Genomic DNA, 25,739 nt, shown 5'->3' with positions numbered 1-25,739 from the left:
AAGTAAAACAACAAGAATAACTTCTACCAATAGTTGATGATGAGCAAGGTTGGATCTAGGTAACTATAAACATGTAAGCTTAAATCATGCCCATTGTTTCTTTCCTGATGTCTAGCTTTTCTAGCTGTGGGTGGTAGCCTGAGAAAATTCTAAAGGCTAACACAGTCTGAGGCTTGGGAGACAGTGCAAGAGAAAGGAGCAAACAGAACTTAGAGGCATCTTGTGGTTAGCCTTCAGGTCAGAGGGGGCCAACATAAATGCCAAGAGAGCCCAAGAATTCATGTGAGCAAAATCCAACTAGGGCAAGGCATGGCGCTCCTGTTTATCATTTGACCACCTTGAACCATGACCAGTGTAATAAATGTGTAATAAATAGCTTCCCACTGGCTATGCTGGTGCACACCTTTCACCCCAACACTTGGGGCCAGCCTGGTCTACATAGTGAGTTCCAGGACAACTAGACCTTTTCTCAAGGTTTCCTTTTTATTCAACTACTATAAAAGTAAAGATGCCTAAAACAGTGTGAATGGAAAGCCATGTTTGACTAGAGTAAGTGTATAGAGTTTGTGGCAAACAAGATGCACATTTGCCAAATGGATCTAGCCATTCACCACTAGGCAGGCATATAGGCCCTGATGTGTCTGCATTTTTCATTTCCCAAATGAAGTAAAAAATATACATTTGAATGCAAAGTTTCCAGTGTTAAATGTGGGAGACTGAAAAGTTTAAAGAATATGAATAGGCAAATCACTTTTGGAAGCAAAAGTATACCTTTTGGCCTCTTAATAATTTCTAGTTTACACACAGGACACTCCATTTTCTTCTCAACATTCCAGTTTGGGTAATTAATTGTGCCAAGACTTCATTTCTGATATATAAGACCTTCTGAACCACGACTCAGGAAGCCTGGGTTCTTTGTGGCATACAATGTTGAACACTTATCCATACAATTTCTTGCTATCTGTGTATCTTTCATGAGCTCTTTTTTCATCTTTTGGCATTCCCAAGTTGGGTTCTTTATTTTCTTATTGATGAGCTAATTCTTCATAGAGTGTAGATATTCCTCCAGTCTGAGACTTAAAAGTTCTATGATTATTTAATCTTCTTAATATATATAGACTTGCGTTGTTGAAAAGAGCTTTCTCAGAAGGGGAACTGTTCTGCATCCATGCCACTCAATGAGGTGTGAGCACTTAGGATATAAAACAGACCCCTGGTCCTTTTGTCTTTCTGTCATGGTGCTGAATGGGGCGCTTACTTCTTCCTCTATTTACAATCTTCCTCTTTAATCCACTCTCAAGTCCTATGGATTCTAATTCCAGAACAGGACAAATCCATGCACCTCCTCCCCACTCACTACTGTCACTGTCACATCTCTGAATCACGACGACTCTGTATGCGAGACTCTCATAACTTGGAAGCTGGCTCCTTGAATCTTTCCTGGTCCCTTATAATCAACTATGTATCGGGCAGGGCATGTTGTTAGTGCTCAGGGCAGACCTCATCCTTCCTATCATCAGAGGATCTACTCATACCTAGAATCAAATCTCTGAATTCTTGCCTCTGGCCTGTTCTCTTACTTCTAGCCACATGGACTTCTTTGTGCGGTTTGAACATGAGTCTCTTCCCCCTTGTGAGGTGTCCCCTTCCTACAGACTTGCCATTCATTCTTCCCTGGATGACTCTGTCCTTGGATAGTCTAATTTTTGACTCATTTCATCACTTCTGTCACCTTGAGTCTACAGGCTTCAAACTAAGAGGCCTTAGGAACACCCAAGTTCAATTGCCACCCAGTCACTTTTCTGCCCTGTGGTCCTTTTGTCCTTTCATTGAAGCATTCGTCACAGTAGAAGCATTGGGGCTTCTTTACTTCCTGCTAGCCTGTCTTCCTCACGGGCTCTGTGAAGGGGAAAGTTATGTCCATCATTCTTTTTTTGTTTTGTTTTGTTTTGCTTTGTTTTTTGAGACAAGGTTTCTCTGTGTAGCCTTGGCTGTCCTGGAACTCACTCTGTAGACCAGGCTGGCCTCGAACTCAGAAATCCGCCTGCCTCTGCCTCCCAAGTGCTGGGATTAAAGGCGTGTGCCACCACGCCCGGCTCTATGTCTATCATTCTTACTGCTCTGTCATCAGCATCCTTTACAGAGCCTGGCACACAACAGGGGCTCAAGACCCAGTCACTAAAGGGACCATTACTTGCAGAGCTACAGGGCAGCTGACTGAGAGTACTTACTTGCTCAGCCCAGGAGCAGAAACTTGGCCATTCCTCGAGGCAAGCTAATACATGCCAATAAACAGAGAATCAGGACTTTGGCCTGGGCAGCAAATGAGATTTTAGTCCTCACCATTTTAAATTAGTACATATTAACTGTACAAAAGAATGGGTTTCATTGTGACACTTTTTTGGGGGCGGGGGGGGAAACAGGGTCTTTTACTTTGTAGCCATGGAACTCACTATGTAGATCAGGCTGGCCCTGATGTCCCAGAGACCCACCTGTTTCTGCCTCCCAGTGCTGGCAGGAAAGGTATGCCCCATTCCTCCCAGCTTCATTGGGAGACGTTCACATGGAAATGTAATATACTGTGACTATATTCACACTCATTACCCTTTTCTGCCTGCAACGAATGCGTTCTGAAGACAGTATCCTAGCAGGTTGGAGGAATGCCAAAGTGACCCTGGAAGCCCTGGACATTGAATGGCTCCTCAGAAAAACAGGAAAGTGAATTTAGGATTGTTTCTCCAACTACTGCCACATGAGCTGTCCTTTCAGGAATGTTGCTCTATCTACCTAACACCTCTTTTACTTTGAGGCAGGGTCAAACTTGTGTCCCTACAGCTTCAGCCCTCCCCCATGCTGGGATGCCCTGCAGGCAGCACCACCTCCAGCTCTCCTTACTCTCTCTACCAATAGCCATCTAGTATTTTTCAGTAGCTCCATTCACTTTTAAAACTCTAATAGCTACTGTGGTGTTATCTATTCTAACGGGGCAACAAAAGTAAAACCATAGAAACAGACTTTCGGTTTGTATTACATCTTGGACATACATTAAAAGACAATTACAAAAAAAAAATGGCTTGGTACTCATCTCTCCTATAGAGGGGTACAAGGCCCCTGTAAGAAATCATCACACAGATGGTTCTTTTCTGCAGCCATTGGGAATCTCCTACCCTTACCCACAGGGCTTCCTCAGGCTGCTATGGTCTGCTGCTCTGTGCTCAGTTTCAGGGTCTCAGAGAGAAGAACAAGGCTCATTTCTTGCCTTTTAGAAGCTCTTGGTGCAGTAAGGAAGACATGTGTAACACAACACACATGGATAGGACATCCACACAGCTGCGCTACCCAATACTTGTAGGTATAGTGCTAAGGGCAGAAACGACACAAAAGGCCTCATAGAATGTGACATCTTGAAGGGGAAAATGTTGCAGGCATCAGGGCTATAGTATTAAGTATAAAGACAGCCACAAGGTTTTTGTGGCCAGAAGTCAGGATGAAGGGCAGGGAGGACTGAGGTAGCTGGGATTTGGGGGACAAGAGGGGAGCTTGTATGGTCTAGAATGAGTGCTCTAGTAGCTGACAGCTGTGAGGGTACCCCTTTTAACTGGGGGCAGTGGCAGTCCAACAGTTCTTTTTTTTTAAATTAAAAGAAACTTATTTAATACTGCTGAGTCATCTCTCTGGAGCCCATGATGCCCTGGTCTACACTGAGTTTTGAGACTGGCCTTGAGTTTTTGTAATCTTCTTGTCTCAGCCTCATGAGTGCTGGGATGAGAGCCACTACACCTGGCTCGGTCCAAAGGAATTCTATCCAGCCTCGGGCATGTTGCTGACATAGATGGCTGATTTAATTTTTAGCTGGTGATTGCCAACTGTATTGCTTGCTTCAGAATGTCAATCTTTTCTGTCTTCAAAAAGCCTTTCAATGACAATTCTGAAGAGCCACCAATTACCATTTATCTTCCTCTCACCTGAATTAGAGCCTGGGGTTGTGGATTAATCCCCCCAGGCTTCTGGCACTTCCAGGCTATCAGCACTTAAAACACATTACCCTGTGACTTAGGGTGCTCTGCTCAGCTTGCAAGGCACCACTGCAGGCTCAAATGGAATCGAAGCAATTTCTAAAATAGCCTATGATTCATTTTTTCTCCCCTCCTGTGCCTAAATCTGCTGGCTCCTTGTGGAGGGATGGGCATAAGTAAGTGTAGAGGTGACATCACAGAGTGGGCTGCATGCCTGCCAGGCACCCAGTAGAGCAGGCCGCAGCAGTTGTCCACCTTTTGGACTGGGTGACCACCTCCAGGCATTTGGGAGTCGCAGCTCTCAGGTTCTTTTTGTCAATGTTCCTGCTCCACATTGCTTTTTCAGACAAAAATTCTGTGCTCGGAAACCAAGGATGATGGGAATAACAGAGGCAGAGAGGATAATTCAGCTTTACATCTGTATAATGCTTCAGAGTTTCAAAATGATTTGCTCCACCCAAACACCAGTGGGAAATGGAAGTGGAGCACTTCAGCTTGAACTGGAGACAAACTCTCGTTGTTTTGTACAAAATAGTAATATCTACTACTCATTTCAAGGCATAGCTCAGTTAGGCCTTGCGTGTCACTAGAAGGTCTGAGACTACCTTCACCATCTTGGTGCTTCCTAGAAGATAGATTCAAGGGGACAAAATGGTCTGGCAGGCACAGTTCTTATCTGGGCCATCCCATGGAGCCAGCAAGTGTGCCAGTTTCAGTATTGCCAGCTCCTTTTGTACACCCTGTTTTACAAGCACAGCAGTCCCAAAACCTTCACTACAGCCAAAGGCATGGTCACAACTATGGAGCCCTGAAGATAGGGTGTGTCATGAACATCTGGAAGTCCCACCTACTGCCAGAGTAGCTCAAAGGCCTCTAAAGGAAAATCCTCAATTCAGGTCCCATCAGTCAATGCTGTGGATCTTGGAGGGAAGGGCCACTGAGCTATGAACAGCTGAGGAGTGGGGTGGAGGGATTCTTTTCTTGGAGGAGCCATAAAAATAGTTTCCAAGCAGTCTCATGTTTACTCTGTGATCCTCCAGCACCTGGTCTCAGCATGGCTTGCTGTCCCTGATGCTCTACTGTCAGGCTCAACATGACAAGTCTACCTCCAATCTAGCTTTCCTGCCTTGGTCTTGCCTAGCATCATAGCCACCAAACTGGATGCCAAAGGGGTGGCATAGTTTTGCTTGGTCCTCTCATTTTAAGATTATATTTCAGTGTCACTATTTTTTTTTGGGGGGGGGAGGGAGGAATGGGGCAAGCCACATACTATCAGCAGTACTGCAAGAGTGGCAGGTGTTAGTCACCACTGAATGAAGTTACTCGATCCAAGCAAGATCACAGATGTGGTCAGTGTCATGAAAATGTCACCTTTGTAAACCAGGATGCTTATGCTTAGGCAGTTCTTTCTGATGGAGATCTTAGTGGAGTATAAAAGTTACCACTTTGATGGCTGAATCAGTGAACTGTTTGTGGCAAGTGACCAGCAGATTAGGCAGCTGCTGGTCACCACCTCCAAATGAAGCTTTCCAGAACTTGTTCTGCTTGCAGTGTGCGTGTGTGCGTGCATGAGTTCGTGTGTGTGTGTGTGTGTGTGTGTGTGTGTGTGGGTGTGGTGAATGCTCATGTGCGGGCATGCGTACACGTGTGAGAGAGTGGATTAAGGATCGCCGCCTTCGTCTCTTTTAGAGGTGTGAATAAAAATCTTGGCTTGGGACGGCTTCCTCTCTGGTTGACTGATTTTTCAATTGATTTGTATTTATTAGCTAATGAAATTAAAGTTGTAAAAATGATAACAGAAACACAATAAATCTCTCTCACAACTGGCTGTCTCTGTGTCACTACGGTGCATTCCTCACTTTGATTACTTCAAAGTCTATTATTTTCTTCTCAATTATTCTGTTTTTCTGGCACTGGAGAAAATCAATTTGTTTTATTTTCTCTTATTCATGCACTCAATTATGCTCTTCGGGCACATTTAATCACTTTGATGTTTTCATTTTATGGCTCGTCTCTAGGCACTTCAGCTGCTTTGCTGCCAACAGGCAAGCAGGACTAATTTGCATGTCACAATAGACTTGAAATTCTAACTCAATTTAGAAATCTTTATGAAATCCCCCCTCCAAAATAATGCTTGGAGCTGCAAAGAGGCAGAAGGATGTGGGCAAACGAGGAGCTGTGAAGATGCTTTCCTTTTTCAAAAGGTTGTGACATTTTGGTCACTGTGGTGTGGGAATGTCACCATCCAGGTAAAGTGGAGATGTGTGAGTGTGTGCGCGCGCGCGCGCGTGTGTGTGTGTGTGTGTGTGTGTGTGTGTGTGTGTGTGTGTGTGTAGTGGCTTACTTTGTAATCAAAGACCCGCAGTACTGCTTCTGACTCTACACATCTCCCAGCCTCAGATGGTTAAAGAGCCTCTGGGTAGTCCAACAGTTAGACATCCCAGAACCCTGAAAGGCTTACCTTATTTCCCCTAATAATTGCCTACCTTCCTCTTGCCCCTCAGTCATTTTCGCACTCAGAGCTGAAGGAAGATGAGTGAGGTACCACTGCTTTACGCATAGTTAGGAAAACAAACACAGGATATTTTAACATATTGAGGCTGTTGGTTGCTCTTGAAAAATTTTTTTTTCATTTGTTTTGTGCAATAATCAGCTTCGCCAGGCAGAAGAGAAGAGATGTGTCCTTCCTCTTCTGAGTACAATTCTCACCTTCCCAGGTGGACCCCAATCCCTGCTCCCCACTTCCCCCTTATGCGGCCTGTACAAAGCGATTAACCCCTGAATGTTTCCCTCACCCATTAAATGAAACTGATAAATACTCAGGTGTGCATCCTAAAAACTTCAATACTTCTAAGAGTTTTACCATATTTATACCCAGAAACCTTTCTTATGTAAACTTATTTTTAAACACTTTCACCAAAAGCAACAGTATCTGTGAAATTCAAAAGTTTGAAGCTTGTGAGATGGCCCAGCAAGGCAACCTGATTTTGATCTCCAGGATTCATGATGGGAAGAGAGAACTGATTCCCCAAAGTTGTCCTTGGAACTCCACGCATGCACTGTGGGGTGTGTGTGTGTGGGCACACACAAATAAAACATATATTATTTATATTTATATATAATTTAAATATATTACATATTTATATTATAAAAACATAATGAAGTTTTTAATGTAAAAGTTTCATGTGACAGCTCGACTTGTAGTATGCATTAAAACACACACAGTAACCACATTAAACCCATTCCTTCCATGGCTCTTTAACCGTGTTTTGCCTCTCATCCAGAATAGTCTTCACCTGGTTCTTGTAAAACTTCACGCATGTTATTAAATCTCTCAGATTCTCAAACACTATTTCCTCAGAAAGACTTTTACTGACTACTTGTCTAAAATGGTGCTCTTTTGAATGAATCAGTAATCAGCATTAAGTATGTGTTTATTTGTTCATAGCATAGCTGTTTCAGTAGACTACAAGTTCTATGATGGGCAAAGTCTTTATTTTTCCTAGCTCTATCTCTCTAGTGCCTAGGGCAGCTTTTGGCACAGATTAACACTTAATATATGTTTACTGATGAATGAAAAGTTGAAATAGGAAATTAGTGTAGCAATATTCTGCTCCCCTTTCACTTCTGTTGAATATCAATTAGACCCACCCACTGCTCCATCAGTAGAGGTCCTATGGGGAGCAATAGAAAAAAGATCCACTATCAAATCAAACGTGGTGGTGCAGGTCTGTCTGTAACCCCAAGCACTGAGGAGGCAGAGGCTGAGGCAGAGGAGGCAGAGGTGCGCAGAGGGGCGCAGAGGGGCGCAGAGGGGTGCAGAGAGGCGCAGAGGCGCAGGAGGGGCGGAGGGGCAGAGGGGCAGAGGCAGAGGCAAAGGTTGTGAGTTTGAGGCCGGCCTGGGCTAGCTCTGTTTTAAAAAGTGTGCCACTTCCATCCCTGCTAAGGTGCAGTATCAATGGAGGTCTAATAGGAGCATGAGTTTGTACTCCTGCTAAGCAGCAATGAGGTGCTTCCCTTTTGTTCTCAAATAATCAATGGAACCCAAATGTTTTATTTTTTAGGGAACTAGACCTAAACATATTTCAGCTTCACGAGTGCTGGAAGGCCCTCTGCTGTGTGAACTTTCAGTCCTAGCTCCTGAACTAATTTTTTAGTTCTAGCTATTTTTTTTATATAAATTCCTTGAGATTTTTGACATAAACTATCAATCATAACAAAATAGAGGCAATGTTTTTTTTCTTTCTGATATCTCTTTATATATATTTTTAAATTTCATTTTCTTGCCTTATTGTACTGGCTAGGAATCCCAGTATTATCTTGACTAAGAGCGGCAAGATTAGATATCCTTATCTTGCTCTAGAACTTAGAAGGGAAAGCATCCGATTTCGTCATTTACTATCACAGACCAGTACATTTTTTTTTATTATTATTATTTTTATTACATATTTTCCTCAATTACATTTCCAATACTATCCCAAAAGTCCCCCATAGCGCCCCCCACTTCCCTACCCACCCATTCCCATTCTTTTGGCCCTGGCATTCCCCTATATTGGGGCATATAAAGTTTGCAAGTCCAATGGGCCTCTCTTTCCATTGATGGCCGACTAGGCCATCTTTCGATACATATGCAGCTAGAGACAAGAGCTCCAGGGTTCTGGTTAGTACATCATGTTGTTCCAACAATAGGGTTGCAGATCCCTTTAGCTCCTTGGGTACTTTCTCTAGCTTCTCCATTGGGAGCCCTGTGATACATCCAATAGCTGACTGTGAACATCCACTCCTGTGTTTGCTAGGCCCCGGCATCGTCTCACAAGAGACAGCTATATTTGGGTCCTTTCAGCAAGATCTTACTAGTGTATGCAATGGTGTCAGCGTTTAGAAGCTGATTATGGGACGGATCCCTGGATACAGCAGTCTCTAAATGGTCCATACTTTCATCACAGCTACGAACTTTGTCTCTGTAACTCCTTCCCTGGGTGTTTTGTTCCCAATTCTAAGAAGGTGCACAGTGTCCACACTTTGGTCTTCATTCTTCTTGAGTTTCATGCGTTTATCAAATTGTATCTTATATCTTGGGTATCCTAAGTTTTGGGCTAATATCCACTTATCAATGAATACATATTGTGTGAGATCTTTTGTGATTGTGTTACTTCACTCAAGATGATGCCCTCCAGGTCCATCCATTTGGCTAGGAATTTCATAAATTCATTCTTTTTAATAGCTGAGTAGTACTCCATTGTGTAAATGTACCATAATTTCTGTATCCATTCCTCTGTTGAGGGACATCTGGGTTCTTTCCAGCTTCTGGCTATTATAAATAGGGCTGCTATGAACATAGTGGAGCATGTGTCCTTTTTACCGGTTGGGACATCTTCTGGATATATGCCCAGGAGAGGTATTGCTGGATCCTCCGGTAGTACTATGTCCAATTTTCTGAGGAACCACCAGACTGATTTCCAGAGTGGTTGTACAAGCTTGCAATCCCACCAACAATGGAGGAGTGTTCCACTTTCTCCACATCCTCGCCAGCATCTGCTGTCACCTGAATTTTTGATCTTAGCCATTCTGACTGGTGTGAGGTGGAATCTCAGGGTTGTTTTGATTTGCATTTCCCTGATGATTAAGGATGTTGAACATTTTTTCAGGTGCTTCTCTGCCATTCGGTATTCCTCAGGTGAGAATTCTTTGTTCAGTTCTGAGCCCCATTTTTTAATGGGGTTATTTGACTTTCTGGAGTCCACCTTCTTGAGTTCTTTATATATATTGGATATTAGTCCCTTATCTGATTTAGGATAGGTGAAGATCCTTTCCCAATCTGTTGGTGGTTTTTTTGTCTTATTGATGGTGTCTTTAGCCTTGCAGAAGCTTTGTAGTTTCATGAGGTCCCACTTGTCAATTCTCGATCTTACAGCACAAGCCATTACTGTTCGATTCAGGAATTTTTCCCCTGTGCCCATATCTTCAAGGCTTTTCCCCACTTTCTCCTCTATAAGTTTCAGTGTCTCTGGTTTTATGTGAAGTTCCTTGATCCACTTAGACTTGACCTTAGTACAAGGAGATAGGAATGGATCGATTCGCATTCTTCTACATGTTAACAACCAGTTGTGCCAGCACCATTTGTTGAAAATGCTGTCTTTCTTCCACTGGATGTTTTTAGCTCCCTTGTCGAAGATCAAGTGACCATAGGTGTGTGGATTCATTTCTGGGTCTTCAATTCTATTCCATTGGTCTATTTGTCTGTCACTATACCAGTACCATGCAGTTTTTATCACAATTGCTCTGTAGTAGAGCTTTAGGTCCGGCATGGTGATTCCACCAGAGGTTCTTTTATCCTTGAGGAGAGTTTTTGCTATCCTAGGTTTTTTGTTATTCCAGATGAATTTGCAGATTGCACTTTCTAATTCGTTGAAGAATTGATTTGGAATTTTGATGGGGATTGCATTGAATCTGTAGATTGCTTTTGGCAAGATAGCCATTTTTACAATGTTGATCCTGCCAATCCATGAGCATGGGAGATCTTTCCATCTTCTGAGATCTTCTATAATTTCTTTCTTCAGAGACTTGAAGTTTTTATTATACAGATCTTTCACTTCCTTAGTTAGAGTCACGCCAAGATATTTTATATTATTTGTGACTATTGAGAAGGGTGTTGTTTCCCTAATTTCTTTCTCAGCCTGTTTATTCTTTGTGTAGAGAAAGGCCATTGATTTGTTTGAGTTAATTTTATATCCAGCTACTTCACCGAAGCTGTTTATCAGGCTTAGGAGTTCTCTGGTGGAATTTTTAGGGTCACTTATATATACTATCATATCATCTGCAAAAAGTGATATTTTGACTTCATCTTTTCCAATTTGTATCCCTTTGATCTCCTTTTGTTGTCGAATTGCTCTGGCTAGGACTTCAAGTACAATGTTGAATAGGTATGGAGAAAGTGGACAGCCTTGTCTAGTCCCTGATTTTAGAGGGATTGCTTCAAGCTTCTCACCATTTACTTTGATGTTGGCTACTGGTTTGCTGTAGATTGCTTTTATCATGTTTAGGTATGGGCCTTGAATTCCTGATCTTTCCAAGACTTTTATCATGAATGGGTGTTGGATCTTGTCAAATGCTTTTTCCGCATCTAAGGAGATGACCATGTGGTTTTTGTCTTTGAGTTTGTTTATATACTGGATTACGTTGATGGATTTCCGTATATTGAACCATCCCTGCATCCCTGGGATGAAACCTACTTGGTCAGGATGGATGATTGTTTTGATGTGTTCTTGGATTCGGTTAGCAAGAACTTTATTGAGGATTTTTGCATCAATATTCATAAGGGATATTGGTCTGAAGTTTTCTATCTTTGTTGGGTCTTTTTGTGGTTTAGGTATCAGAGTAATTGTGGCTTCATAGAATGAGTTGGGTAGAGTACCTTCTGTTTCTATTTTGTGGAATAGTTTGTGAAGAACTGGGATTAGATCTTCTTTGAAGGTCTGATAGAACTCTGCACTAAACCCATCTGGTCCTGGGCTTTTTTTAGTTGGGAGACTATTAATGACTGCTTCTATTTCTTTGGGGGATATAGGGCTGTTTAGATCATTAACCTGATCTTGATTCAGCTTTGGTACTTGGTATCTGTCTAGGAACTTGTCCATTTCATCCAGGTTCTCCAGTTTTGTTGAGTATAGCCTTTGGTAGAAGGATCTGATGGTGTTTTGGATGTCTTCAGGATCTGTTGTTATGTCTCCTTTTTCATTTCTGATTTTGTTAATTAGGATGCTTTCCCTGTGCCCTCTAGTGAGTCTGGCTAAGGGTTTATCTATCTTGTTGATTTTCTCAAAGAACCAGCTCCTTGATTGGTTGATTCTTTGAATAGTTTTTCTTGTTTCCACTTGGTTGATTTCACCCCTGAGTTTGATTATTTCCTGCCGTCTACTCCTCTTGGGTGAATTTGCTTCCTTTTGTTCTAGTGCTTTTAGGTGTGTTGTCAAGCTGCTAATGTGTGCTCTCTCTAGTTTCCTTTTGGAGGCACTCAGAGCTATGAGTTTTCCTCTTAAAAATGCTTTCATTGCGTCCCATAAGTTTGGGTACGTTGTGGCTTCATTTTCATTGAACTCTAAAAAGTCCTTAATTTCTTTCTTTATTCCTTCCTTGACCAAGGTATCATTGAGAAGAGTGTTGTTCAGTTTCCACGTGAAGGTTGGCTTTCTATTATTTATTTTGTTATTGAAGATCAGCCTTAGTCCATGGTGATCTGATAGGATGCATGGGACAATTTCAATATTTTTATATCTGTTGAGGCCTGTTTTGTGACCAATTATGTGGTCAATTTTGGAGAAGGTACCATGAGGTGCTGAGAAGAAGGTATATCCTTTTGTTTTAGGATAGAATGTTCTGTAGATATCTGCCAGATCCATTTGATTCATAATTTCTCTTAGTTTCACTGTGTCCCTGTTTAGTTTCTGTTTCCATGATCTGTCCATTGGTGAAAGTGGTGTGTTGAAGTCTCCCACTATTATTGTATGAGGTGCAATGTGTGCTTTGAGCTTTACTAAAGTTTCTTTAATGAATGTGGCTGCCTTTGTATTTGGAGCATAGATATTCAGGATTGATAGTTCCTCTTGGAGGATTTTACCTTTGATGAGTATGAAGTGTCCCTCCCTGTCTTTTTTAATGACTTTGGGTTGGAAGTCAATCTTATCAGATATTAGAATGGCTACTCCAGCTTGTTTCTTCATGCCATTTGCTTGGAAAATTGTTTTCCAGCCTTTCATTCTGAGGTAGTGTCTATCCTTTTCTCTGAGATGAGTTTCCTGTAAGCAGCAAAATGTTGGGTCTTGTTTGTGTAGCCAGTTTGTTAGCCTATGTCTTTTTATTGGGGAGTTGAGTCCATTGATATTAAGAGATATTAAGGAAAAGTAATTGTTGTTTCCTGTTATTTTTGATGTTAAAGTTGGCATTTTGTTCTTGTGGCTGTCTTCTTTTAGGTTTGTTGAGGGATTACCTTCTTGTTGTTTCTAGGGCGTGGTTCCTGTCCTTGTATTGGTTTTTTTCTGTTATTATCCTTTGAAGGGCTGGATTCGTGGAGAGATAATGTGTGAATTTGGTTTTGTCGTGGAATACTTTGGTTTCTCCATCTATGTTAATTGAGAGTTTGGCTGGGTATAGTAGCCTGGGCTGGAATTTGTGTTCTTTTAGTGTCTGTATAACATCCGTCCAGGATCTTCTGGCTTTCATAGTCTCTGGTGAAAAGTCTGGTGTAATTCTGATAGGCTTGCCTTTATATGTTACTTGGCCTTTTTCTCTTACTGCTTTTAGTATTCTATCTTTATTTAGAGCATTTGTTGCTCTGATTATTATGTGTCGGGAGGTATTTCTTTTCTGGTCCAGTCTATTTGGAGTTCTGTAGGCTTCTTGTATGTTCATGGGCATCTCTTTCTTTAGATTTGGGAAGTTTTCTTCTATAATTTTGTTGAAGATGTTTGCTGGTCCTTTGAGTTGAAAATCTTCATTCTCATCCACTCCTATTATCCGTAGGTTTGGTCTTCTCATTATGTCCTGTATTTCTTGGATGTTTTGAGTTAGGATCTTTTTGCATTTTACATTTTCCTTGATTGTTGTGCCGATGTTCTCTATGGAATCTTCTGCACCTGAGATTCTCTCTTCCATCTCTTGTATTCTGTTGCTGATGCTCGTATCTATGGTTCCAGATTTCTTTCCTAGGGTTTCTATCTCCAGTGTTGCCTCATTTTGGGTTTTCTTTATTGTGTCTACTTCCCTTTTTAGGTCTAGTATGGTTTTGTTCATTTCCATCATCTGTTTGGATGTGTTTTCCTGTTTTTCTGTAAGGACTTCTACCTGTTTGATTATGTTATCATGTTTTTCTTTAAGGATTTGTAACTCTTTAGCAGTGTTCTCCTGCAATTCTTTAAGGGATTTTTGTGCTTCCTCTTTATTGTCTTCTGCCTTTTTATCAGTGTTCTCCTGCATTTCTTTAAGTGTGTTATTAAAGTCCTTCTTGAAGTCCTCTATCATCATCAGGAGATATGCTTTTAAATCCGTGTCTAGCTTTTCCGGTGTGTTGGGGTGCCCTGGACTGGGCGAAGTGGGGGTGCTGGGTTCTGATGATGGTGAGTGGTCTTGGTTCCTGTTAGTAAGATTATTACGTTTACCTTTCGCCATCTGGTAATCTCTGGGGTTAGTTGTTATCGTTGTCACTATTTAAAGATTGGAGCAGAAGCTGTGTTCCACTCACCAGCAGTCTCAAAATCCTGTGGCGGGGGTCGTGGGTAGCTGACGGTACCCCGGTGCTGGTCCAGCCGGAAGAGGCCTGTGGTCCTACTCAGGCCGTTTTTCTGCTTCCCTAACTAATGCAGTCTCTGGTCCCGCGTGCAATTGGATTGGAGCAGAAGCTGTGTTCCACTCTCCAGAAGTCTTAAGATCCAGCAGTCCCAAAATCCTGCGGCGGGGTTCCTGGGTAGCTGGCGGGTGTCAGGCAACCCTGCGCTCCCGCTACCCCGGCGCTGATCCAGCCGGATCGACCAGTACATTTTTTATAGATGTAAGTTTTGTTTGTTTTTGTTGCTGAGGCAGGGAGATACAGTGGTAATGATGCCTGTGATCTAAGCACTTGTGAGAGGCAAGACGATTTCCACAAATCCCAGTTCCACATGAACTACATAGAGAGTTCTAGGGCAGCCAAGACTACATGGCAAGACTCTGGGGCTGGAGAGAAGGCTCAGTGTATAAAAGCACTTAGAACACACTCACGAGAACTCCAATCCAGATCCCTGGAATCTGCACAGTACACATCTGGAATCCCAGGGCTCCTACTGTGAGATGGGAAGCAGAGACACAATCCCTGGAAACTCAAAGGCCAGCTAGACAGGCATGGGTGGCAGTGAACACCAGAGACCCTCTCTCAAACAAGGAGGAAGGCTAGGACCATTCAAGGCATCCCCTGACCTCCATATGTATGCTGCCACACATGTGCCTGTAGTCACACATGTGATCGTGTTGTACACAAGTCTCTGCCTATGTGCATATATGGGAGAGATAGAGAGCACTTTCCTTAAAGAACACAAACAATAACAGTGGCAACAACAGAATTTTTCTTTTCTATTTTCTGTAAGCCATAATATAGAATTGGTGCTATCTCTTTATTTCAGTAGATTTAGAATTCTCCAGTGAAGCTATGTGGGCCTTGAGTTTTCTTTTTCAAGAGGCTTGTAATTTCTATGTTGATGCTATTATGATTAGAAAAGACATTCTATATAATCTCAGTTATTTTCAATTCTTTGAGATTAGTTTTATGGATCGGTATATGTTCCTATCTTGGTATATGTTCCTTTAGTACTTAAAAAATATGTATTCTATTGTTGTTTGGAGTAACCTATAAATGTCAGTTTGAGCCTATTAACAGGTAGTGTTGCTGAGTTCTTCTATACCCTGGCTCTTTTCTGTCTGCTAAACTGGTTGATGAGAAGGGGATGCTGAAGTCTCTAACTCTAATCATGGATTTTCTTTTTTCTTTCTTTTTTTTTTTTTTTTGTTTGTTTTTTTCGAGACAGAGTCTCTCTGTGTAGCCTTGGCTGTCCTGGAACTCACTTTGTAGACCAGGCTGGCCTCGAACTCAGAAATCCACCTGCCTCTGCCTCCCAAGTGCTGGGATTAAAGGCATGCACCACCACACCCGGCTGGATTTTCTTTTTTTGGTTCAACCCACATTTCAGAAAAGAAAAGGCCACTCGGTTGCTAGGCTATCTTCCCAGCCTTAATGATAGATCTCCTATTTACCTTTCTTCATGTATTTCAAGACACTGATGTGTGAGGCATACACATTTTTTGGATTGTTTTATCTTCATAGATTGATACTTTTATTATATGTTAAAAATGTTAATGAAGAAACTAAAAATCTAGCTGTGTATGGTAGCTCAGGCCTGTAATCCCGGATATGTGGGAGACTGAGGCAGGGGGATTGAAGCTCGAGACCTGCCTGCTTGAACAACCTAGCAAGATTCTGTCTCAAAATAAAAGTGAAAATGGCTGAAGATGTAGCTCAGGGGTATAGTGGTTGCTCTAGCACACATAAAGCCGTAGTAAAATTAGCAACAACAACATCAACATTAATAGTATTTAAATTTAAAAGTTGAATATTGCCATATTTATAGGCTGGAAGATTCAGCATAGTAAGGTTATCAATTATATCCAAAAGAAGTATAGGCTTAACATAAGTCCTTTCTAAATTACATCAAAATTTATTCTACTAGACAAAGACTATTCTAAAGTTCATATGGAAAGACAAAGAACCAGTTTAGTTTAATTTTGTTTTAAATGTATGTATCTAGAATGCGTATTCATATGTATGTTTGTGTGCATGTAGGCCAGAGAATTACTTGAGGAATCGGTCCTCCCTTTGTACCACGTGACCACATGGGTCACAGGGATTGAACTCAGGTCATCAGGCTTAGTGGCAAGAATCTTAACCTACTGAAACATTTGAACAGTCCTAACTTCTTTTTTGAGACAGGGTAGCACATGCTGGCACTGTATTGTCAATACTCCTGTCTCTGCCTCATGAGTGCTAGGATTGCAGAAGTATACCGCAACTCCAGCCTTTACCTAAAATGATTTTGATTTTGATAGGATTTATTATATAGCCATGGTACTAATGACCATGAAGAAACGGGTTTATAGATCAGTGGAGCAGAAGACAAAACCTAGAGAGACTGAAAGAGTTACCTTAGAATGGATGGGCATTTGGAAAAGGGAACATCTGGATTTTCTGCCCTTTTGCAGGACAAAAGAGGGTTTACATTTTCAACAAAGCATCATCTAAATTTCAAGATAAATGGAATACCCTAGAATTCCTAAGGTACCTAGAAGAAACAGCACCTGAAACTTCTAAAATACTCACCACAAATCCATTTTTGAAATGGTCTGTAGGTCTGGTGGCCATATTTTATAATGTATAATTGTCAAATAAGATCTAAAACTAAGGATAGGCTCTATAACTGCTCTACTATTGAGCTAGATCACTGGTTCTTACTGTCTTTTTTTTTTAAACAAAAAAATACATTAGTTTTTTTTTTTTCTGACTGTGAAGCAATAGATATTCATGCTAGAAACTTTAAAAAGTATAAAAAAGAGGAAAGAAAAATTACTCATAATTTTAATCTAGATGACAACTGGCAAAGTATCATTGAAGACAGATGAATATAGTGACACTTGCCTGCAATCCTAGCACTGGAGAGGCTGAGGCAGGAGGATCATGAGTTTGAGGTCGACCTGGGCTACACAGTGAAACACTGCCTCAAACAACTATTGTCATTGAAGATAACCTACTGCTATCATTTCTTTTGAATGTTTTCCTGTGCGCAGCCACATAGTGACACATATATGCATTTATAAAATTGAGAGTCGATGGCATTAAACCATTTTGTGTTTTTTTTTTTTACTTAATATATAATACTTGTCTCACTCAAGTCTTTCCAAAAATCTTCTTTGTAGTTGGCTGCAACAATTTTTTCATATAAAAATGCTAGATGGAATTAGCATTATGCCTCAAATTTAGTATATCAAAACAGAATATGATATGAACAGAATAAGTTATTTTAAGCATGGGTGTGGAAAGCTAGGCCTCCTCCACTGGTAGCCTCCCAGCCCTGCTTTGTGCCCACCTAGGAAACTCCAGACTGACCTTCCTTCTTCCCTTATCCTTGATTCTCTATAAATGACCTATCCCCAAGGCCTGGTGACACTCTTTACACACTATTTCTCAGCTCTAGTGTAGACTCATCCAGGCCCACACTGTCACAATCCATCCCAATCATCACTCTATCATGTCATTTCTCATTGTAGAACCTAGAGTGGCTTCCAGGTTGTTTTTTTTTTTTTCCAGTCCAGTCAGCCAGCTTTGTCCTCATGCTTCTGAGAGTCCCTTGCTGACCGTCACATCTGTCCTCTGTTCCATTCAGATCCTCCAGCCATCAGAAAGTAATCTCCCTCAAGCTTTACCCTCAGCTGCTTCTATGCAGTGTCAGCCCCCTGTGATATCCCCAGCCATCCATGGAGGCTAACTTCAATTAGTCCCTCGAGGCAGAGGTCATGTTTTCAGCCACTTAGTGCTCCTGACACCAAACACATCGGAGGTTCAAAAGCAACTTGATTGAGTTGATATTTAACGAGAAGACAGGACCATACCTCTTAAAATGTAACTGATTCAGAATACATTTTTGGGAGCCTATGAAGAGTAGGAATGGATTACAAAGAATGATGAGGTAAAAACAGGTGAGAGATAACTAGTAGGCACAGGCAAGACAGTGCTACCATGTGGAGGCTAGCTACCAGGCCTGGATTCAAATCTGCAGTTCACTACTTGGCTTTATGTGGCTGTAAGTATAGTGGACTGTGCTTGTAGTTACCAGTCTCCTACCGCATAAGGATATATATGAGACAGTGAGTGTGTGGTATACTTGCAGTTCGTTTTTACCTCATGGTTTTAGTAGAACATTCTGGTTTTCATAAGTGATCTGTCAATGGCCTTCACCTCATGGTATATTAAATTTAAGCTGCTAATTTATTATAACTTTTGGGTAATAGCCCCCAATTTTTTTTTTTTTTTTTTTTTTTTTTTTAGAATTTGTAAAACTTGAAGCATGCCACTTTTGTAACTCATTGGCAACAGTAACCACAATAAACCTTTTCATTCCTTCTGCTTTTAGTGAAGCAAAGCTACTAGTCTGATCAGTGGGAAAGTGCAAGCCCATGGCCGGCTCCTGGAGTCTGCTGGGGGATGGGGGAGGGATGCGGAGAGGGCAGAGAGCAGGAAGGGGAGATAAGGGAGAGACAGCACAGAGAGCTTTACTTAAAGCCAAGCAAACTGGTTTGGGATTTCCACCACAGTCCTGCTCCAAAGTCCTTCCAAGAAACCGGAAAGCAAATGGTCGGTTTGTCCTTGGGGTCAACCCTGCTTTCTAACCCCTTTTCAAATGCTTCTCAGTAAGAGGGTGTGTGTGTAGGGGGGTTAAGCCTCAATTCTTTGGGGAGTGTCTCTTCAACAGAACTGCTTTAAGCTTAGGGCTCCAGCAGCCCTTGAAGTCTGAGCCCCACTGCCAACCCATAGTACCTTCAGACTCCAGGCTGCAGTTGGGGTGGAGTGGATGCTTCTTTCCCCATCCCCCACACAATAGTTCTCTCAAGAATATTAGCAGCAGATGTGCAAAGGGTCTCAGCATGGGGTTGTGGAACTGTAAACAGCAGGCTGGAGCTGGTGGCCATAGCACACTGGAGGTGGCAGGAGCTACCCCTTGTTACCCTGTCCTCCTCTTAGCTCAGAACGGAGGAGTTCAAAGGTCCAGATTTCAGTTAGGTGGGAGCTGATGGAGCACTCAAAGGCATGGCTTAGGGGCCAGAACTTTAGGAGTAGCTCATGGCCATTTTCCTCTTGTTTCCAGGGATTTGGTGCTTTGGATCAGCGACATGGAAGGAGCAGAGTGTGCAGTGAGGGGGTAAGAGGGGCTTACTGGGGGTGGGGCCGTTGGATAAAGCACACAGAAAAGGTGAGTAGATTTGACAGGCAATGCTTGCTACCAAGGAGAGGCAGGGAATCAAAAAGGCCAAAGAGCCTGACTGTAAAGTTCCCACTGACACATCACTGGGCTCAAATGGCTGCGCTACCCCTCACAGCACACTGTGAATCACACTGAAAGTGGTTAGTAAGCACTTGCTAAATGAAGGAAGAGGACCTTGGTTAAGTCACTTATTCTCTCTGAGCCTTAGTTTCTTCAGCTAGAAGAAACATAGTAGCTATTTTTCTTTTTTCACCTGTACTTTCTCTGCCCATGATCACATCAGTCTATAGATCCTTCCTTAGCCTTCCCTGTACAGGCTGCTACACTGTCAGCTTTACTCAGCAAGGACTGGAAAGGCAGCTGTAGCCCCTAGGGCCTCCTCCTTCCCTCTTGCACCCTCTTCCTCTCCCATTCTTTCTCCTGTTCTCTTGATCCACCATGGACTTCTTTCGGGATCCCAAGACAAGTTTGAAGTATAGTTCTGAGAACCCTTAAGCATGTACTGAAATCTCCAGTGTTAATTCCAGCACATATTCACAACTGCATAGTGCACCCTCCTCTCTTTTCAGAGGGTTAGGCCTGGCTGAAACAGGAAGCTGGGAGCCCCAGGTGGCCCCTACTTGCTTTAAATGCCACAGGTACTGGAGAGCAGCAAACCTCCTCCTACCTCCACCCGGGTTCCCTATGCAGAGCTAGCTGGGCCTCTCTGGGGATTGATCACATCAGCACTGTTCCAAGTCTGGAAGGTTCACTCTGAGCTAATTCCTCTGGAGTATGTTAACCAGAGGGAAGACAAATAACTCCAAGCATGTGGAGATGGGGCAAGGATGACTTCACATTCATAGTCATGAGCTGTGTTCAGTCATGCACTCTGAAATGTGGACTTTCTTGGGGGCAATGAAGTGTACACTTAGGGTAGCTCACTGGGACAAGAAGGACAGTTTGTGAAAAAGAAAACAGACCTTTTCTATGTCTAAAGTGAGTAGCTTTAGTTAAGTCTCTGTGGTGTTTTTGTTTTGTTTTTGTTTTCTCTTTTATGTGCATGGGTGTTTTGCCTCTGTATGTATGTCTGTGTGAGGACATTAGATCCTCTGGAACAGGAGTTACAGCTGTGCACTGACATGTGGGTGCTGGGAATTGAACATCTCTCCGCCTGACTCTCTGTGTTTTACATTTTGTCTTTAAAAAAAAAAAAAAAACGACTGATGGGCAGAAAAGATGGGTTCGGTGCAATTTGCCTCTGCATTTAGTTGTCCTGGTGCATGTACATGCATCTCTATAAGACAAATCTTCTGGGGTTTCATTTCCAGTAGGCTAAAATTTCATTATTTATGTTTCTAAGGGATTTAGTGGGAAAACAGAAACAAACAAACAACAACAGCAAAAACCAAAACCTAAAATAGAAACAAAACTCCAAAACCCCACGGCTGAACAAATTCAACTGGATAGACATAGTGGGGATAAGCTCCCCCCCCCACACAGGGGTTGAGTCCATCTCTCCTCTCCATGCCCCCCACCTTCCCTAAACAACCTGTGACCCCCTACGCCCTGCTCTAGGTTTTGATGGTATGGGGACGCACAGTGTGGAGAAGCCAGCGTCATGGAGGTTTTTATATACAAGAACAAATGACAGTCTTAAAGACTGGTTAAGGACATCTTTCAGAATACAGATACCTCCACACTGACCATTGTCATGGCAACACACTATCTGATGGCAGCCTGCGTCACTAGGCTGAGGGGCACAGTATCAGTATAGCAGGTTAGCTTGGCCATTTTGAGCTTCTTTCTACCCTCAATTCTTCTAGGCTGAGCTGAGGCTTCTTTTTCAGTTCTGGACTCAGGTGCTTTGTTAATTTGCTTGGCTAGGGGCACAAAGACTCTGTAAAAGAGACAGTTAATGGAAAATCGGAACATTTCTCCTACTCTCTTACTCTCTGTCCTTGCCACCCACCCTCCTGGATCCTTGTCACCTATTCTTATTGACTTCGCTTCCCTTTGTCTCCATATCAGTTCTTTCTTTCCCTCAGCAGGCCGTCCCCACCCAACACAGTGACTCATCAGCCGACCTAAGCTCTCACCAGCTCCTTCTCCCCATGCGTTCTCCCTGCTGTGCATAAATGTCTGGAATCTCAGGGTTGGAAGGAATCCTCTCCCCAGGCAGGAGTCAAGTGACCTTCTACTCCTCACCTTGTCTCTAGTGACAGTCCCCATTCTCTTCTGGGCACCCTGTTTCACTTCAGATAGCTGTAACTGTTATAAATTCCTCCCAGTGAATGAAAATCAGTTCTTTTATGACACCCATCTGTGAGTCCACCCCTGTGCCCTAAAGCCATACACAAACCCTGTCCTGCTGCTCTCTGACAGCCTCCCAGAGAAATGAGGCAGGGTGCTTGTCCACCCCCCCCCAACTCCTCGCCTGAGTTTTTCCTTCTCCAGAAAGCCCCAGCTCTTCTAAGCAGACCTCTTGGAGCTTGGGCTCCAGTGCTTTCCCCAGACTGGCTGACCTCCTGCAACATGTTCCTATTTGTCTAGAGCCCTTTTAAAGTGAGGTCGATACTGCATTAGCATCTCTGGAGGCCACCTTGACCCAGTGACTCACACTGAACTCCATGTCAACTACCCGTCTCTAATTCTCTTTTAGACGAAATGCTGTTAAGCCACATCTCATTTTGCTTTGCATGAAGTCTCTTTTGAGAATCCAGTTCCTGGCTCAGTTTGTTTTCTACCTGCTGAAATTCATTGTGTTACTATCCAAATAGTACCTCTATCTGCTAATACACTTCAAAGAAGTTTGACGGCTGTGCCCTCCTTTTGTTTTAACTTCAGCACTGCCTTTTACCTTGAATCCCCCCTCACTTGCTCCTCCCGTAGGTTTCCCTGCTAGCTCATCTCACTGCATCACCTCCCTCACAGCTTCTCTTTGCCATTTCATTTCCCCAAGAGCCAATGGCGCCACTGTCTGGAGTGATGAGCCTGGGAATGTGTGCAGAGGCAAGGGCATCCATTCATGTGCACACTTGAGGTATGAGCAGGTACTGCAGAGGTATGTGTCTGCTGTCTGGTTTTAGTGCTTTGGGCGCCACCAGAATTTAGAGCCTGGGAGGGAAAATGGCAAGGAAGGAGAAGGAGTGATAAGCGTGAACCAGTGAAACTGGTTTAGAAACAATCTCAAGGAAAATAGGGACTGTGTTCTGGAGCTGAGAGGAGCGGAGGGAAGTCAGGGGGAAGGGTGCAAATCTCCAGTGTTTGTCCAGATTGTAGCACAGCAAGAAGAGTCAGCAACAGAGGGATTATGAAGGTCTTCAAGATTTGAGATGGGAGGAAGACTTGTTAGAAAGTGAGGACTTGTAGAGTGGGGAGCTACCAGGAGATCAGAGGAAGGTGATTTGAAACTTTAGGGGCAGAAGAAGCTTTGGGTTGCAGGACCTTACAAGGCAATGAGCTGTGACGGTAAACTGTGAGGTCTGAGACTTATTAGCATAGAAAATCTTCTCAGGTCAAAAGAGCCCCAGAAGCGCGGTCCTTACCAAGGGCTCTGCTGTTGTCATTGAGCTCACTCTGCTACTGAGCATAGCTTTCAGCAAAGACCCTCAGAACACTGCATATCCCCTTAGATGAGCCCAGCTTTGAGCAGGCCTCTTTTCACACAGGACTGCACTCCAGGGAAGGAGTCAAAAGTGGGTATTGGCACTGTCTGTGTCATTTTATGAATAAACAAGAGAATTTCGCTCTTTGGGGCAGGCAATATGATATGTTTGGCCTCTTAACTCTGCAAATAGGATCCAAGTGTATGCACACATGCACACACGCACATACGCACGCACGCACGCACGCACGCATGCACACCAGGAAAATGATTGCTTTAAACACTTAAATGATAGGTAAGTCTTTTTAAAGGGGGTGGGGGAGAAGCAGCTGAGAGGTTGGGAGGGGATTCTAATGGAAAGCTAAGAGCAAAGACCCTCCCAAGAATCTAGTGGACTATATAGCCATAACTACCATTTCTCTCTATCCTGGGGACAAAATAAATTGGGGGGAGGGGTAGAGGGCAGTAGCTGTACTCTTGGGTTCTAAGAGCAAGGCTGCATTAAACTCCTTGATTGCTCACAAGACCTCCATAGACTTGCAAGGCCCTCTCTTAGACCATGCTGCAAGAGTGTTTGGGGGAGGAATTCCTTCCATATAGTATAACACCTCAGGTCTAAATTCCCTTGAACTTCCCTTGATTTAAAGAGGAGTTTTTCTGTTTTGCTTTTTCACAGCATTGGAGATGGAGTGGTAGGCAAATGCTCTACCACTGAGACATATACCCTAACCCTTAAAGATGGTTTTACTGTTGGCATTTTCAAAGAAAAAGGCTCTCAGAATATTTTATAACTCATTTTCCCTTGGAAGTGCCTTAAAGCTGAACCTTTTGTTCTTCTGAAGGTGACATTAGCCAGCCAAGTGACAATCTCAACCAGAGTGAGTGGCTTGTGTAGAATTCCGGCTATGAGATGTCAGGCCAAAAAGAGGCTTCCTTTCCAAGTCAATGGAATGATTAGCTGCCAAAAGACAAATGGTATTTGAGGAAGCCCCCAGCGGCAGGCCACCACACACTGGGTGGAATAAGGAGGGCAGGACTGGAGGGTGGTGCTCACCTTTGATGTAGTTGAGGATTTGCTGGATTCGGTGGGGCTCATTGCGGTCTGGCCGGCAGCTTGGCGTGATTTCCAGCACATAATCAGGACCATATGCTGTGAAAAACTGTAAGGAAAAGGGAAAGGCCAAAAAACAAACAAAACCACATAAAACCTCCAAACCAAACCACATAGAAACAGGGCAATCAAAAGAAGTGCACTATTCCTGACTCAGCCAGGGCAGCCTCAAAGGGCAGAGTGGCATGAAGTGGCAAGAAAACTCTACCCTGGTGGCATCACTATGTGCACTTGTTTAACCCTTCAGTAACAGCCACTGTGAAATTTGGGAGCTTGCTGTCAAGGGTCCCTCTGCTTGGGCCATAGTTCTTCCTACTTCCTGTGCCCTAGCATGCTGGCTCACTGTGTTCTCTCCACACGTTGTTCTTTCTTAGAACTCATTGCTTTCTTGCACCCCCCCAATCCATGCTGCCTGTGGGGAAAACCTCTCCATCTTCCAGGCACAGCTCAAATGTCACCTCCATCACAAAGCTGTCCTTCGTTCTCTGCCAACCTCCACAGCCTTGTGCTGGTGCTTATCTTATGGCCACCATTCAGATAGGGAGTGCTTGCTTCTAAGTCACATGCAGGTCACAGTGCCAGTTGCATGGAGGGTGTAAAGATGCATTAGCGTCTCTTGAGGGTCCTCTCGGTGAGCATAAGCACTGGATAGATCCTTCTCTTGTCTCCCCACTGGACAGCAGTCCCTGTGCTTGATTCATCTCTTGGCCTCACAGTCCATTCACTTTGGTTGCTTTGGAATCCCTGCTCCAGGAATGGCAAGTAAGTCTACCAAGGCTACTTCAGTTTTTCTTTCTCTATAGTAAAGTTTCTGTTTTTAAATTCGAGGACTCAAAAGAAAGGCTTGTGGATTCTATTTCTAGTTCACTAGATGACTCCTCGTGACCTTTTGTAAGTCATGATATCTAATTTTGCTCCTGTTAGGGCCCACTTGGGGAAAAGCATTCTGTGACAAAGGAATCATTCAAATGGGATCAGTCTTTGAATGAGAAATATGCAAATCTACAATTTCTGTTTAGTTTCTTTTTTTAAACAGAAATAGTATTTGTGTGTACTCTCTGGAGAGAAAGCATATGGTCTTTAATGTGATGTGTTTCAATAGTGACATTGTTAGGTGGTAAGTAAACCAGGGAATCCAAATTCCCCCAACACAAAATAAAGCCAAACCACAAACACTATTGCACACATGAAAACAAGGATCTTGCTATGCCGTGTCTCTGATGCCACTCAAAGAACCCTAAGTTATTGCCACTGTCACTTACAGTATCCTTATTAGGAGTCTGGATGTACATCTGGAACCATGGGAGATGTTGTAGAACAGTTTCTAGAGGTTCTAACAGGGTTTTTGTGGAACCCATGAGATTAATTTCATGGGGAGATAGCTTTTGTGTACCATAAAGGAAAATCCTACACATTTAATTATCCAAGATCATGCCAATGTTTCTCATGCCATGTATGTGAACTGACCTAGA

The 25,739-nt window shown here is 42.9% G+C and overlaps 1 protein-coding gene and 1 long non-coding RNA gene across 2 annotated transcripts in view; one reads left to right on the top strand and one right to left on the bottom strand.

Moving 5' to 3' along the window:
• The window catches only part of Hdac8 (histone deacetylase 8), a 239,923-nt gene that overhangs the window by 3,470 nt on the left and 210,714 nt on the right, over positions 1-25,739 (bottom strand). Inside the window, exon 10 of the mRNA XM_021153064.2 lies at positions 24,211-24,316. Within this exon, the coding sequence (XP_021008723.1) occupies positions 24,211-24,316 (106 nt within the window). The remainder of the gene's footprint in view (positions 1-24,210; positions 24,317-25,739) is intronic.
• LOC110286601 (uncharacterized) overlaps positions 1-25,739 on the top strand; it is a 134,786-nt gene that overhangs the window by 34,550 nt on the left and 74,497 nt on the right. Inside the window, exon 2 of the long non-coding RNA XR_015047163.1 lies at positions 19,454-19,507. This is a non-coding gene — a long non-coding RNA (uncharacterized LOC110286601). The remainder of the gene's footprint in view (positions 1-19,453; positions 19,508-25,739) is intronic.

Source organism: Mus caroli, unplaced genomic scaffold (assembly GCF_978045245.1).
Source record: "Mus caroli unplaced genomic scaffold, Mus_caroli_1 scaffold_5, whole genome shotgun sequence".
Classification (NCBI taxonomy): Eukaryota; Metazoa; Chordata; class Mammalia; order Rodentia; family Muridae; genus Mus; species Mus caroli.
The sequence above is the reverse complement of the archived record's forward strand: the minus strand, read 5'-3'. Positions and strand labels throughout refer to the sequence as shown.